The sequence below is a fragment of the Miniopterus natalensis genome, chromosome 1 (genome assembly GCF_054644295.1).
Source record: "Miniopterus natalensis isolate mMinNat1 chromosome 1, mMinNat1.hap1, whole genome shotgun sequence".
NCBI lineage: Eukaryota > Metazoa > Chordata > Mammalia > Chiroptera > Miniopteridae > Miniopterus > Miniopterus natalensis.
In genome coordinates, this window is record NC_142081.1 from 4,707,628 (window position 1) to 4,721,476 (window position 13,849).

Sequence of the window (13,849 nt, forward strand, 5' to 3'; positions counted from 1 at the left end):
ATGCTTAATAGCCTATAGTAAGGAATAAGGCACACATCGCCATGATTCAGGCAGTAGATAGACGACGATAAATGAGATGCCACACATGCTTCTCATGCATCAGACGAATAGCACTGTTTGTGTGGGTGCTGCCCACAATATCTTTTTTTTTAAACTCAGGATATTTTTTCCATCGCTTTTCAGAGACAGTGGAAGGAAGAGAGAGAAAGAGAAATATCAGTGTGAGAGAGGCATATCGCTTGGTTGCTTCCACATGCACCTGATGCTTTAACCAGTGAGCCCAACCGGCTAGGACTGCCCACAATATCTTAGCTGTGGTTTGTCATCACTAAGTGCGGATTTTGTTTTTTTTTAAAGATTTATTGAGGTATAACATATGTAAAAAATTAGACATGTTTAATATATACAGTTGGATGAGTTTAAACATCTGCATACACCCGTGATACCATCACCATGCATGGTCAAGGTGCTGTTTAAATACACATACAGAATGTACTGAAAAAGGCATCTCATTTCCAAACGTGTCTTATGGGCTTTTGCCGGTAACTGTCACGTTGAAAGGCAGGCACGTAGAGGAGGGACTATTACTCCAGCTTCAAACACTATAAGATATTCTAGTTCATGTGGATAGATAGAGTCAGGGTTTTGCTGGAGGTAGAAATTTTGTTTTGTTTTTAGCCCTTAAAAATGTAAGTACAGCAAGAATAAAGTAAACATCTTTGTGCTTTACCCCAAGTTGTTATGTTTGCTTCAAGTTAAAGTCGAAAGTCTCTCTTGATTATTTGTCTTCTTGGTATATGTACTTAGTTTTTCTACTGGAGATAGGATTTTAAAGCAGCTTCCACTCATTTAATGACACCATAAATGCTTACATTTAAGATACATTCGGTAATTAGCGATGCGGTGCTGATATGCACCCTTAAGTTGTCCCCCAGGTGTGGTGGGGTTTCTGCCCGTAGACACAGCTGGAGTGAAAACTGGAATGGCTGTTCTCATGATTCTGTTTTCTTATTTTCCCTCCTAGGCAGAAGAATTATTTTTATGGGTTCCACGGAAATTACTAATGACTGTTGAATCTGCTAAAAATTCAATTTTGGGTGAGAATAATTTCTGACTGTTCAAAGCAAAGTGAAAATGATAGAAATACGTACAATTTTATTTGTGGAGCTAAGGACCATATTTGGTTGTTTTCTCAACTGGTGAACTTCTGCCCCAAATTCACATCGAGTTTTCTGCGCTTATAATCTGACATAGTAGACGAATGTCAGAAGAGAGATGCACGTTACTTTAACCATTACAGGACTGTTTAGTGATTTCCATAACTTTAATAATATAAACAAATGCTTTTTAAAGAAGTTGTGGAGCTTACTCTGTTAACTTCTGGGTTTCTTCAGGGCCCTTGTACTCTCAAGACCGAATTCTTCAGGCCATGGGGAACATCACACTGGCCTTTCACCTGCTGTGCGAGCGAGCCGACCCCAACTCTTTCTGGCAGCCCTACATTCAGACACTGCCCAGCGAGTACGACACTCCCCTCTACTTTGAGGAAGATGAAGTCCGGTCCCTGCAGTGCACACAGGCTGTGCACGATGTCTTCAGCCAGTATAAAAACACAGCTCGGCAGTACGCCTACTTCTACAAGGTCATCCAGGTGAGCGGGCCCCTCCCTGTCCCTGTCCTCGGGTGGCGGGAGGGGAAGCCGCACGCCTCAGCGAGGATCCTCAGCAGTTTGACGTGTCACGCGATGAGGTGTTCTGGTGCATTGCTTTCACTTTCCTGGAATTGTCACCGAAAGATGACTTGACTGTCTGACTTTATGGTGTCCAGTATTTATATAAACAGCAGTTGTTCCCAAGTTATGAGAGTCACCGAGTTCTGAAAACAACAGAGTACAGTGAAAATTTAAATGCTATAAATGTCATACATTTATAGCTCTGCATATAAATTTTCCAAGAAAATATAAGTCCTTTTGTGGGTTCTTCATATATATTGGTAGTAGAATATCGATAGTTAATTTACTAAATTATGCTGATTTCTTTATTTTTTTCAAAGTGTGCTGTGTATTATATTAGTTTTAATTAGCTCTAAGTAAGAGTCAGATAACAATCTCTGTACGGTTGTGAACGAGGCCTCAGGGCCCATGGCTGATAGGAGTACAGGTTCTTGTGAGACCCTCGAAAGACGTCGTGATCAAAGCCGTCTCCACAGGCCAGTGGCAGTCATTGAGAGGGTGGGCTCTGGGATGGCCTGCCAGGATTCGGGTCCCTGCAGCACCTCTTGGAGCAGTTTCATTCTGGGCAAGTCTTTCTGCTCCCATTCCCTTATCTGTAAAATGGGATAAATACAGCACCTGATTCCAGGGTTGCTGAGCAGACAAATGAGTTTATCTCTGTGAAGCCCTGATTGCGGTTGGATGCTTTACAGAAACACTTGGTTTATGTTACCATTTTGTGTGTTCATCTTCAGGACATGTTGTGTTTTTTATTTACTTATTTTTTTATTGTTTTAAATTGCTTCTCCCTCTGTCCCCACAGTACCTTATGTTAGTATTTCTTAATCTTTTCTACTAAGAAACCCATTCATAAGTGACCCATCACAAGCTCAGAATGGCTTTGAAGTCTCATGTTTTGTTGCTATTGTTGCTGGGCTTTGGTCTCATGTTTTTAAATCTTAAAAATTAATGCAAATGTTGGTTTGCTATAGTTTTAAAATCATGTTGAATGACATATTATCAAGTTAGGTTGGCATTGTGGGAAATTGGCCCCGTCTCTCCTGTGACCCCACATGCCACTGGGTGCCCTGGGACCCATCTTCCAGTGGGAGAAGCACAGCATCCCATGTAGCAAACACCATCACCCTGACAGTCTGTTAGTCCACGTGTGGTTCTTTCTCAGAAGGAGAAAATGTCACCGTCACTTAACATTAGTACAGTTAGGCAGCAGAAGGGAATCGTTACAAAATGAAAATACGTCATAATGAGCTTTGTAGAAAATTTCTTACTCAGTGATTTAGTTTCAGATTGAGATGCGCTGTGTGCCAACCAGGAAGGTGTAGGCCGTGGAGTAGAAGAATTTTGCATAAGGATTCATGACAAAGAAAAACAGACTTAAGCAAAAGTTTTAAAACATCTTATTTTGAGTCTAGTTGTCTTTCTAGTTTTAGGATGTTCTCATTGCTCCTACAAGCAGTTGGTAGCAGTCCCGAGTGAACGCAAATGTTAGCGTTGCACTGTTATTTTGTTAGAGCCACGTTTTCTCACATCAGCACCCAACCTGTATCTCTCATGCTTTCTGGGATCAGAGGTGGGGCCTTGGCTCCTTCTTAGTAGGTCACTTCATTGGCACATTATCACTCAGGGAGGAAGTGAGTGGTGTTACATCAGTTCATAGTTACCGTTTCATTACAGTGACCTGCCTCATTGTGGTGGCCTTTTTTTCTTTCTCTTTTTTTTGGCATTGTGACTCTTAACCTTTTCCAGGGTCGGGAACCCTCTTCCCAGAGGAATGCACGTGTCATGCATCACAAACACCTGCATGCCATTGGGGGTCCAAATTCTAGAACTCGATCTGCTGTTTTAGTTACGACTTCCCATTTAAAGTCATCTTCCTGGAGCCTGCACTGAGCAGTGTGTCTGAACCGAGATCTGTTGATTTTCTTCTGAGCTGGTGCTGTCTCGTGGGGCGCCAGTCATGTTACAGCGAACACGACTTGGTTCCATGTGTCTGTGCTGGTTCCAAAGTCCCCAGGAGGGGGGCACCGAAAGCTCATAGTCCAGCCTTCAGGATTTTTATTCCGAAAGAGGCAGCACTGGCTCTGATGTCCACCAGTTCTGCTAACCATTTCCTCAGGTAGCATTCTGTGAAGGGCATTTTTTATCTCAGTGTTTCTCTAGAAAAATAATATCCTGTGTTCTTTCCTCCCGGCATATTTCCTTGGTCAGGGGCCCTTTAGTGGCCACTTGCTAGTTCAGGTTACTGTCTGTCTGTAGCTTGCTTTACTGCATTCTCTTGCACAGCCTTCCCGGCAAGTCTCCTAGGCCTGTTCTTCAAAATCACTGAAACTATTGTTTGCCATTTTCTGTTCTGTTTGAATATTAGGGTTACTTTGTCACATATCACAGACACCTTATTGAAATTTTTGTTTACTGCACCAAATTATCCCATTTTGGGGTATTTGCTATCTTTTAATAAATTTGTGTAATTTTTTTTCATGAGAAAACACAAAAACAAAAACCAGTCTTTCCAGGCCTCTGCTGGTCCTTCCAGCGGTAGCAGAGCCTGGGTTGTATCGTCTCTTATGGGTTTTACATTGTGTTTATACTGTATCCTCTGGAGGTGTTCAGTATGCAGTGTGTCCTTCAGGTGTTCAGCAGAGGGTAGGATGTGCGTAACCAGAAGCCTCAAGTGGGTTCTGAAATAACCATTTTGTTCAGTGTGGATAATGTTGAGGTGCCACAGGAAGTCCACTCTTGTTCATATCCATTAGCCTATGGTAAGATTGGTGTCCTTGCGTGTCATTTCGCTTAAAGTCGCAGAACCCTTTCACAGCGTTGAGGACCAGCTGTACCGTGTGTTAAGATGAAGCACCTGCTGGTGGAGCTTCACACTGCGGTGTAATGGTAGAGGAATGCCTACAGCCAGATCTAGAAGCTCAGTTTAGAAACGTGATCCAGCCAGGTGCTGGGAAAGGCGAGTGTGCATTGACAGACCTAAGTGGTGACATTTCTGTCAGTTTGTGGAAAGGGAGCCACGGAGAAGAGAGGATTAATGGCAGAAGACAATTTAATGGCATTTATAACTGTTTGAGAGTTTTAAACCCATGAAAATAACTCCTAGCAGATTAGAATATTCCAGAATTAAGCTCCATGTTGGGTGTTTTGCCTGGAAATGTGTGGCCAGTTTTGTGATAGAAATTAATGGAAAAGTAGGATGTGCTTATACCCAACTTTGAAGTAATGCGATTGTGTGAAAGTGAAGCATGTTACATGAGATTTGACTTGACTTACCGCAGACGAATGCTGTCCAGCTGTTTTTCACTTGCATCAGTGGAAAAGAAATGAGATCGTGGGGATGAACTGTTTGTTTCATTGATAATCCATCTGATGGACCAGGCCCAGCCACGTGGGATAGCAGCTTGTTGTGAGGTTAAAAGCTCTCTCAAGGACGTGCACGTTTTCCTGTGTTGTTGTGGTTGAATATGGCGCTCTCTAAGTAAATGCCAGTGTACAGGGTTTAGCAGAGTAGAGGCATGTCTGTAAAATCACTGTTTCCCCATTGAAGTGATTGATTTGTCCCACTTGGGTTTCCTCTTTGGCTTTGATCAAACAGTTTGAGAGGTGCAAGGGAAGGCATGTGGTGGATGGGTAAACTCATTTGTGCATTGACTGCTGTGAATGTCATTTCAAGGCACACATCCCTGCAGCCACGTGTTCTCACTTATGCTTCAGGACGAGTAGGCAGTCGTGGTGGCTGTTCTCCTGCCATCCAGGGCTGTCGTGGTGGGACGGGAGCAGGCATACTTACAACTTGCTACACATAGGGCCACTAAGAGGCAAAGGAAGACTTCACTTTGGTTCCTGGCTTCTGTAGTGCCTGTGGCTGAATACAGGCAGTTGCTTCCCCCATTTCCTTGTGACAGAGCCACACAGAGCAGCACAAGATGTGAATTGCCGGAGATAGATTTAGCCCACGTTTTCCTAATGCATCTACACGTGGAGAAGTCTGATCACACACAAGGCCTCATGAGCATCCAGTTGGAGTAGACCTCTGGGCATTCGCTTACTTTAAAAGTCCCAACACCCTGTGTGTCAGGCTCTGTATGTCAGCATCTGAAGCCGTTGTAGGTGTGTGTAGATCGTGAACTTGAGGAGCATTGGAAGGGATGGTGTGCAGTGCATTTGTGTGACTTCATTTCTGCTGGTGGTGGTTTTTGTAAGGTCGTTTTCCACATTGTCCCTCCCAGGCAGCAAGGGACTCTGTAGTCAGCAGAGACTCCACCCGGAAACCCTTGTAAGAATCTCCTTCCCAGATAAACCAGCCCACCACCTGCACCTCACCTTGGGTTTACGATCTTCTTTTTGTTTTTAACCCATCGTATCCTCTTGATTGTTTATTAATTTAGCTAGTATTTACTGTCTCTCAAGTGCAAGTTACCACACCTGGGGACAGACTCTAGTATCTCTGGAGATGCACAATTTTTTTTTAAACTTTTTATTTTGAAATAATTTTTTAGACTTCCAGAAATGTTGCAAACATAATACAAAGTTGAAAGCATGGCTGTGGATACTGATTCCTAGATACCATTCTCCTGACCTCCTTCCCGCTTAAATTTTTCCCTGGAGGCAAATGTGTTCCATCTGTGACATTTTGTTCTCAGCCAGGTTCATGGCAGTGTCACGTCTTCTCCTGACTGAGGGGTGAGGGTACAAATAGATGCAGAAGTGAAGAGGGGAGGAGCAGGGGCAGAGGCGAGGGTGAGGGTAAGAGAAAGCCCATGGAATTGGCTAGAACGGTTGAGAGTCCTGAGCGATGAATCAAGAGTTATTCCTCAGGTTGTGATAACAGGACCTGGGGTAGAGATTCCAGGGTGGAGGAGGGAAAGAGTAATTTCTGTTTTCAGGTTATTTGAGTTGCTCAGGGGTCTTTTTCTGTGGTACCGTAGTGTTCTGTGCTGAGGGTCAGGGTGGGTGGAAATGGCTCCTGAGCACATCCTAGGGAATCCAGAGCCACCACCTGGTCAGAGTGACCCTCCCTGGTGCTGCTTTAATCATTATAGTCGCTCGGTGAGGGAGGTGTTAGTCCTTCCTTTGCAAATAGGAATTTGAGCTGTGGAGCAGGCTGCCCGAGGCTCAGGGCGCCCACGCCTTGGCTGGCGTCATGGCAGGTCAGCTAGACCCAGGCTGTCCTAGCTGCAGGCTGGCTGAGCCTCAGTCTGTCTCTAAGGCTGTTTTGGCTAATTTTGGGACACAGAAGTAGTCTGGTTTTAGGGACAGAGCAGTCTTGTTAAATCTCTCTGGCTGTTACTTTACAGAAAACTGGCCCATCCATGGCTTGCTGCCTGCAAGGCCTGTGCTCGTGGGCCATCCGTGCACTTGCACCGGCTTACCAGCTCCCTGAAGGACAGCCCCTGTCCACCCCTAGTCACAGCTGTCCAGAGGTGGGAGATGCTCACTCCTAGAGGAAGCCTGTGGTTCCCCCGAGAGAAAACCTGTGGTCCTCTCTCTTTTATTCTCCTTATCGATTTGACTTAATGGTATAAAGAATGTGGAAACACCAGATCCTAGGAACACCAGTCCAGGCTTGCATAGCCTCTGGAGAGTTTCCAGTTGCTTTATCTTTGTTGGAGGCTCTAGCTGTCTTGCTGAAATGCCCTGCCCTGTGTCCTTGATTGTTCCTGATAGCTGACCTTGACCATTACAAATAAACGTAGTATAAGATTGTTCTTATTGTGTCCTGTCTTAAGGTTTCTGATTTTGTAAATTACTCATCCTAAACATGTATCTAATTTTCATCATTTTCAAGACGTGGACCATGTCTTGTACCGTTGTAGAAATTCTTTTTAGCAATAAGTCTCTGCCGGGCAGATTATCCAAAAGTTGCCCCATGTGATATAATGGTTTTTTGTTAAGAGCAGTTCTTCCGACTCTGCCCGGTAGCCCACGCTGCACCCAGCTGGACAGCTTTGACTTTTCCATTGACGTGTTCGTAGGATGCAGTGTTCTGGAGAAGAAAGCAGCTCCTCAGTCAGCCTGTGGCCTGCTAGATAAACCTGGCTAGGTTAAGTTGGAGTATTGTGGCCTGCTAGATAAACCTGGCTAGGTTAAGTTGGAGTCTGAGTCGCTTATCTGTAGAAAGCAAGTGGGTACCTGCCGGCCAAGGTGGCAATAAAGAAGTGATACCTGTGTGGGGCCTAGTGCACAAGTGCCCAGCCCTGCCCCAGCCTCATCGGTGTTGGCCCAGCCAGCTCCCCAGGACCATCATCTCATCTTCACCAGACAGTGGCCCTGCTCTGGCCTTGATCAGTTCCTGGGCTTGCCCAGCTTTGCCTGTGCTCAGGGCTTTGCCATCTACTCCCTTTCTGCTTGGGGCTCCCCCCAGTTCTGTAACTTCCTGCCTCCTCTCGTCTTCTGGTTTTAGCTCAGACGTCACTTCCTGAGTGAGGCTTTTCCTCACCATAAAGTAGATCTCCCTTGTCAACTCTGTTACTGTGTTAGAGAACTCACAGGGTGTGTGTATGTATAAATAGGAGATTTATTTTAGGGAGTTGGCTCAGGTGATTACGGAGGCTGGCAAGTCCAAAATTTTCAGGACAGACCAGCAAAGTAGCCCCAGGGAGGAGCTGATGCTGTAGTTCAAGTTTGAAGGCCATCTGCTGCAGAATCCCTCTTGCTTGGGGGAGGTCAGCTTTTGTTCTACTCAGGCCTTTGTCTGATGGATGAGGCCCACCCATGTTAGGGAGGGCAGTCTGCTTTATCAGTAGTCCACCAGTTTAAATGTTACTCTCATCCAGAATAATGTTTGAACAAATCCAGGCGCCATGACCCAGCTGGGTTTAACACCTAAACTTACCATCACAACTGGCATGCTGCTACTTTCCTTGACATCTCTGTCAGCCTAATTGGTTTTGTACTTATTTGTTATCTTCTCTTCCTCTGGGGTGTGGTATTCATAGGCAGGGACCTTTCTCTCCTGGGCGTCAGTGTGACACTACTGCCAGCACAGTGCCTGTCACACAAGAGGCTCAGGCAGAGCTCACTGAGTGAAGGAACCAATCGCCTTCCAGGTCTCCATGTGTAAGGCACATGGGTGAGGGCCTCTGTGGGAGGTGAGTGGCCAAAGTCCAGCCTGTCCTCTACTCCCCAAGCTGTGTCCCCGCAGAGCTGCATCCTCACAGACAGGCAGCTTTTTTGAGTTTGTACAAAGACACTTTGTCCCTGCTGGGACAAAGGCTAAACCTGATGGTACCACCCAAGTGTGACACAACGTATCATCACTTTGCGTAAGGCTCTGTGGCCCTGACATCCGTGTCTTCTTCCTCTGTCTTCCACGAGATGAAATTGGCAGCAAGGGAAGAATTTCAGATCTCCTGCCTTTAGGAAAGTTCAGCTAGCAGCTCTCCAGACAGCTGGTTTATATTCTTTGGACTGTTGCATTTTTCTCTGTTAAAAAAATCCCTTCAGTGTTCTGCAGAAGATTAGGTGCTGTGCATTGTGTGTCCCCAACACTGTCAGCTTCTGTCCTCACTTTTTCCTCACCTGATGGTCACTGCCAAGAGTTCATGTGTAGACATCTGAGTGTGTTCCTCCTTACCCTGTCCCCGACTGTCCTCCTGGGAATGATTGGGCATCTCCACCTCACACATGACTGTAGCACAATGTCCTACTGTGACAGCGTTCAGACCTGAATTCTATTTCTGGACAGCTATTCCTTTTAGGCCCACCTGTGTTCTTGAGGCCTTGAGCTTTGTCATATGTTGTGATTCAGACAATGTTGCCCTTTCACAATCAACTTTGTTCTCTCAGCTCTAAAGAGAAAGTGAGTTTTAAACAGTAGTAGTCGAAAGCACAGCATGGATGCTGTGTTTATTTTTATTTACATTCCATCTCGTCAGGAAAAAAACAGTAACAGTATTCCTGGTTTTATTTGATGCTAATAATGGAGTGTGACTGACTGCCTGCTTCTCTTCCCACTCAGTGGTAGGTCTTGTAAGGATATAGAAATGTAATATGAGGGCCTTGCCTTTTGGAAGTTTGTGGGGGAGATGGGAGGGAAATAATTGGCCGGAAATGTTGAAGAGGGAAACTGGTAAACTGAGGCGGTGTCTGCTGTCTGAGCTCCGTACCGCCTGGGCCATCAGGTGGTACCCGAGCTAGGGCTTGAAAGGCGGGCTTGTCTGGTTGAGGGGATCTGTCAGCGAAGGTCTGGAGGTGGGCGAGTGGGGCGGCGAGGAGAGGGGAAGACAGCTCAAGCCCAGCAGAGGCAGCACCCTGGAAGTGGGGCATCCTTGTGGATTTGCAAGGACCAGCTGCCCGAGTCTGATACGGGCATCTCCTGGGATGCCTGTGGTTTGTGTGGCTCAGGCCGGTATGTGATGAAGTTGGGCCTTAGGATCTGTTTATGTGACACCTGCCCAAGTGGCTCAAACTCTGAGCCTCAGTTTTCAGTTACAGTCTATCCTGTCTCAGTCTCAGACTTGGAGTGGAGCAGAGATATCAATGGGTGTAAATGTGTTTTTAAAATGTGAAGCATTCTATTAAGATAATTAACCAGAGGTGGGCCTGTGCACGTTGTTAGGGAGAGTTCCTACTGGGTGTACGAGGGAAAGATGAAGCAAAGTCCTGTACCCAGGAACGGGATGGGGGTTGGGAGGGAGGGGGGAGGAAAGGAGGGGACCAAAGGTGTGGCAGGAGCCAGGCCTGAGGGCCTTCGGCAGGCCCTGGAATTTCTGTCCTGCATGACCGGAAGCCGTGGGGAGCCTCACCATCAGATTGGCCTGGGTTTGCCTGCTTGTGTAAAGATAACCTGGCACCAGGGAGGCTGGGAGACCTGATAGCCTGAGGAACAGGAGAAGTGTTTTAAGGTAGAATCACAGGATCTGGTGATAAGCTTAATGTGAAGTTTGTGAGATGGTTAAGGATGATCTGGAGGTTTCTGGAATAAATCGGTTTTATCTTTTCCCCTTGCTCCTAAACTCACTTCACCAACCTTTATTTCTAAGCTCTGTGGTTTAGAGAGGAAATTTCTGATCCTAAATTTCTAGCTTATTCTAACCCAGGACACACCAAAAGTAATATTGTATCTGTGTTTTCAGTTCAGACAGGTTTATTTTGTGCTTTGGAATATATTTTTCAAGCAGAAATCTTTTGTATGCAAAAGTCAGGCACGGAGCAGATTTTTATTGTGAAATTATAAGCTTGTGAAAGTGAAGTTTTAATGGAAGTGCTCACCCAACCTTAACCGTGGTGACACAACAGCGTGTCTGAACAGGGAGCTGTCAGACAAGCAGCTTTCAATTTAAATATATCAGTGATTTCAAGACTGACTCTAATGAGTTTTAAAATTTTTGTGTCAGTCTCATTTTCCCTTAAATGCTGTGAAGTCATTTAAAATTAATAAGCCAGTTTTTATTTGGCAGCATTTACATCAGAAATGCTACCATCGGCATTGAAGTCCTCGCTCTCGGGTGGTCTTTTCATCAGTCTAAAGTGAATTAATGGCTGTGGTTCTAGAACCAGAAGGACGTTGGCTTCCCGTTAACTGGCAAGTCGGGCTAACCTGAGGGACAACCTAGGTACAGCTTCTGTGACAGGCCTTGTGTCCGTGAATGCTAAGACCGATGTGAGATGGAGTCCCCTTGAGTCAATGAGGTGTGGGACCACGGTCTATTGAGGACCTAGGAATGGCATTTCAGAACTGAGAACTGTCCCTGGGGAGAGTCATTCTCCGTCACATACACGCACCCCCCCCCCCACACACACCCCCACATCCCACAGTTCCACAGAAGTCTCCTGCATCTGGACCGTTCTCTTGGCCATTACCTCGTGTTATCAAGCACCACTGATACGTGAGGAGCACTAGCTCTGGGACAGGAGCAAGCTGATGAGGAGGTGTCTGTTTCAGGAGCTTTCGGTCTGGTGGAAAAGCAGATCCAGTGCAGTGAGTCAGAGGCAGCTGGGGAACTCACCCAGAGGTGGGGAAACAGCAGTGGGGAGACGGGAGAGGCTTCCCGAGGTGGGGATGGCAACTGACCCTGAAGGAGGCCCAGAAGGTTGCCAGGTGGAGGGCAAAGGGCACAGCACAGCTACTAATTTCGCTAGAGCATGGTATGCCATGACAAGAGGGAGTGAGGGTGGAGAGGGACAGGATGGAAGGGAGGGAGGGAACAGAACAGGTGCGCGGTAGCACTTTCCGTGCCAGGATCTGCGGTAAAGCACAATTCCACTGAATCCTCACGACAGCCCTGCTCAGTCTGATTGTTATTCCCATTTGATAGGTGAGGAAATTGAGACCTGTTCCAGGACTTAAATTCATACCTAATGATTGATACACCAGAGATTAAATTCATATCTGCCTCCAAAGTGTCTTCTCTAAGGTATCCTGCCGATTTCATCTTGTAACCATGGCAGCTGGTCCCACATTCCATAAACGTTTATTGAGAGCCTGCTGCTCAGTCGCTCTGACTTGTATTTCAGACAAGCCAGTGAAATGCTGTGAGTGGTGGGCGATACACTCATAGTTCCTGCTGAGATGGGTGCACCACAGAGGCAGAGGGTGGCCTGTCCAGGTCCCTAGACAGGGTAAGGACTCAGTAATCAGTGACTGGAGGAGACAAGTCCTGGGTGGGGCCAGCGTCAACAATTTTCGACACAATTCTGGGTTTTTGTTTGAGGTATGGCCCATGCTACCTTCCTGGAGAGGCTGCTCCAGGAATGAAACACCGTAAGAACATGACATGGACCACATTAAGTTTGCACGAAGAAAAAGGCATTCCAGACCGACCTCATTGGCCTGTTTTTCTTTTTAATTTAAAGGGGGTGTTTAATCAGCAAGATCCTCATCCTGGTGCTGTGAGAGAGCGCCGTCTGAATGGGATTCAGGTGGATGGGCGGTGCCAGGCTGTAGCAAGGCCTCTGTGGCCTGTCTCAGGCCTTCTTCCTGGCCCTGTCCTGCTGACACTGTTGTCAGGACAGAGACGAAGACCTACGGGCCTTCCAATCAGATGCTAGGTGATGGAAGACCAAGGAGGAGTTTTGTAATGGAGACTAAGCCTGTCTTGACTCAGAAAGCTCTTCAACTCTGGAAGGGTGCAGTGTAACAGGAATTGTCTGGAAGGCAGTAGGCATAGTGGGAAAACCAATGACTAGACATCAGTGCCTTGGAGTCCTAGTTTCCATAAGTAGCTCATTTTGTGACCATGGACAAGTCACTCACATTCTCTGAGCCTCAATATAAAAAAAGGGGGGGTCTATCCTGTTTCCCCTGCAAGGGTGTGATGCTAGGTAAGAAATGGAAGGAAAGGTGTTTCTAGGTATAGAGTATTTCACAAAAGATTCAGTTCATAAAGTAAATGGACTCTAAAGTGTGTTGTTTTTATCAGACTGTTACCTGGTTCTTTGCGTATAAATGTGGTGATAAGACATTTGTCAGACAGGAGGGAATTTGCTTTTTCCATTGTAATTCAGTTGTATTTCCAGCTGTCAGGTCTTCCATAAAACTGATCACTTAAGTGTACAGCCCCTGACGTGTTTTAGGATGGTTTGGAGGAGGAGGGAATACTTTCAGAAGTGGTGTCCTTGAACCATAAAGATGGCAAGGATAGAAAGTTCTGAGGACTTTTCCCTGTGTTTACCGGTCATATCAAGTAGATTAATAGTATTCTTACATTAAAATCTAATTTTATAGAAGAATTTGTGGCTGATGAGTTGTCAGATGGGGAAAAATCACCTCATCTGGTACAGGTCTTAGAATGGTACTAGCTCTGCTATTGAAACTGACCCTGGCAAGAGGATCAATTTATCGAGGGCTAGATGCTTAGTTCTTGCTTTAAAATCCTTAAAAAACATGATGCTATTTTAGGATACGACTAGCCCCCCTTTTTCTGCATTTGTGTTATGCACTAGAAAGAGTGCTCAATTTGGAATCAGGACACCTGGGTTTGAGTTACAGCTCTGCCTCTAAATAACCTAAAAAGATGGCAAGTCACTTAGCCCGAGTTTCCTTCTCTGGTAGTGGAGGTGCCAGTCACTGCCGTGTGTTGGTGCTGGGCAGGTGAAATGAGAAGTGTCAGGGCACTTTGTGAAGCATGAGTCTTTGCTTAACTGTAAGGTACCTGCTTTGTGGGCACACCCAAT

The 13,849-nt window shown here is 45.9% G+C and overlaps 1 protein-coding gene across 2 annotated transcripts in view; it reads left to right on the top strand.

The window, feature by feature from the left end:
* The window catches only part of SETD3 (SET domain containing 3, actin N3(tau)-histidine methyltransferase), a 48,340-nt gene that overhangs the window by 5,607 nt on the left and 28,884 nt on the right, over positions 1-13,849 (top strand). For both annotated transcript variants that reach the window (XM_016220171.2, XM_016220172.2), the window contains 2 exons: positions 1,025-1,097; positions 1,395-1,651. In XM_016220171.2, the coding sequence (XP_016075657.1) occupies positions 1,025-1,097; positions 1,395-1,651 (330 nt within the window). The remainder of the gene's footprint in view (positions 1-1,024; positions 1,098-1,394; positions 1,652-13,849) is intronic.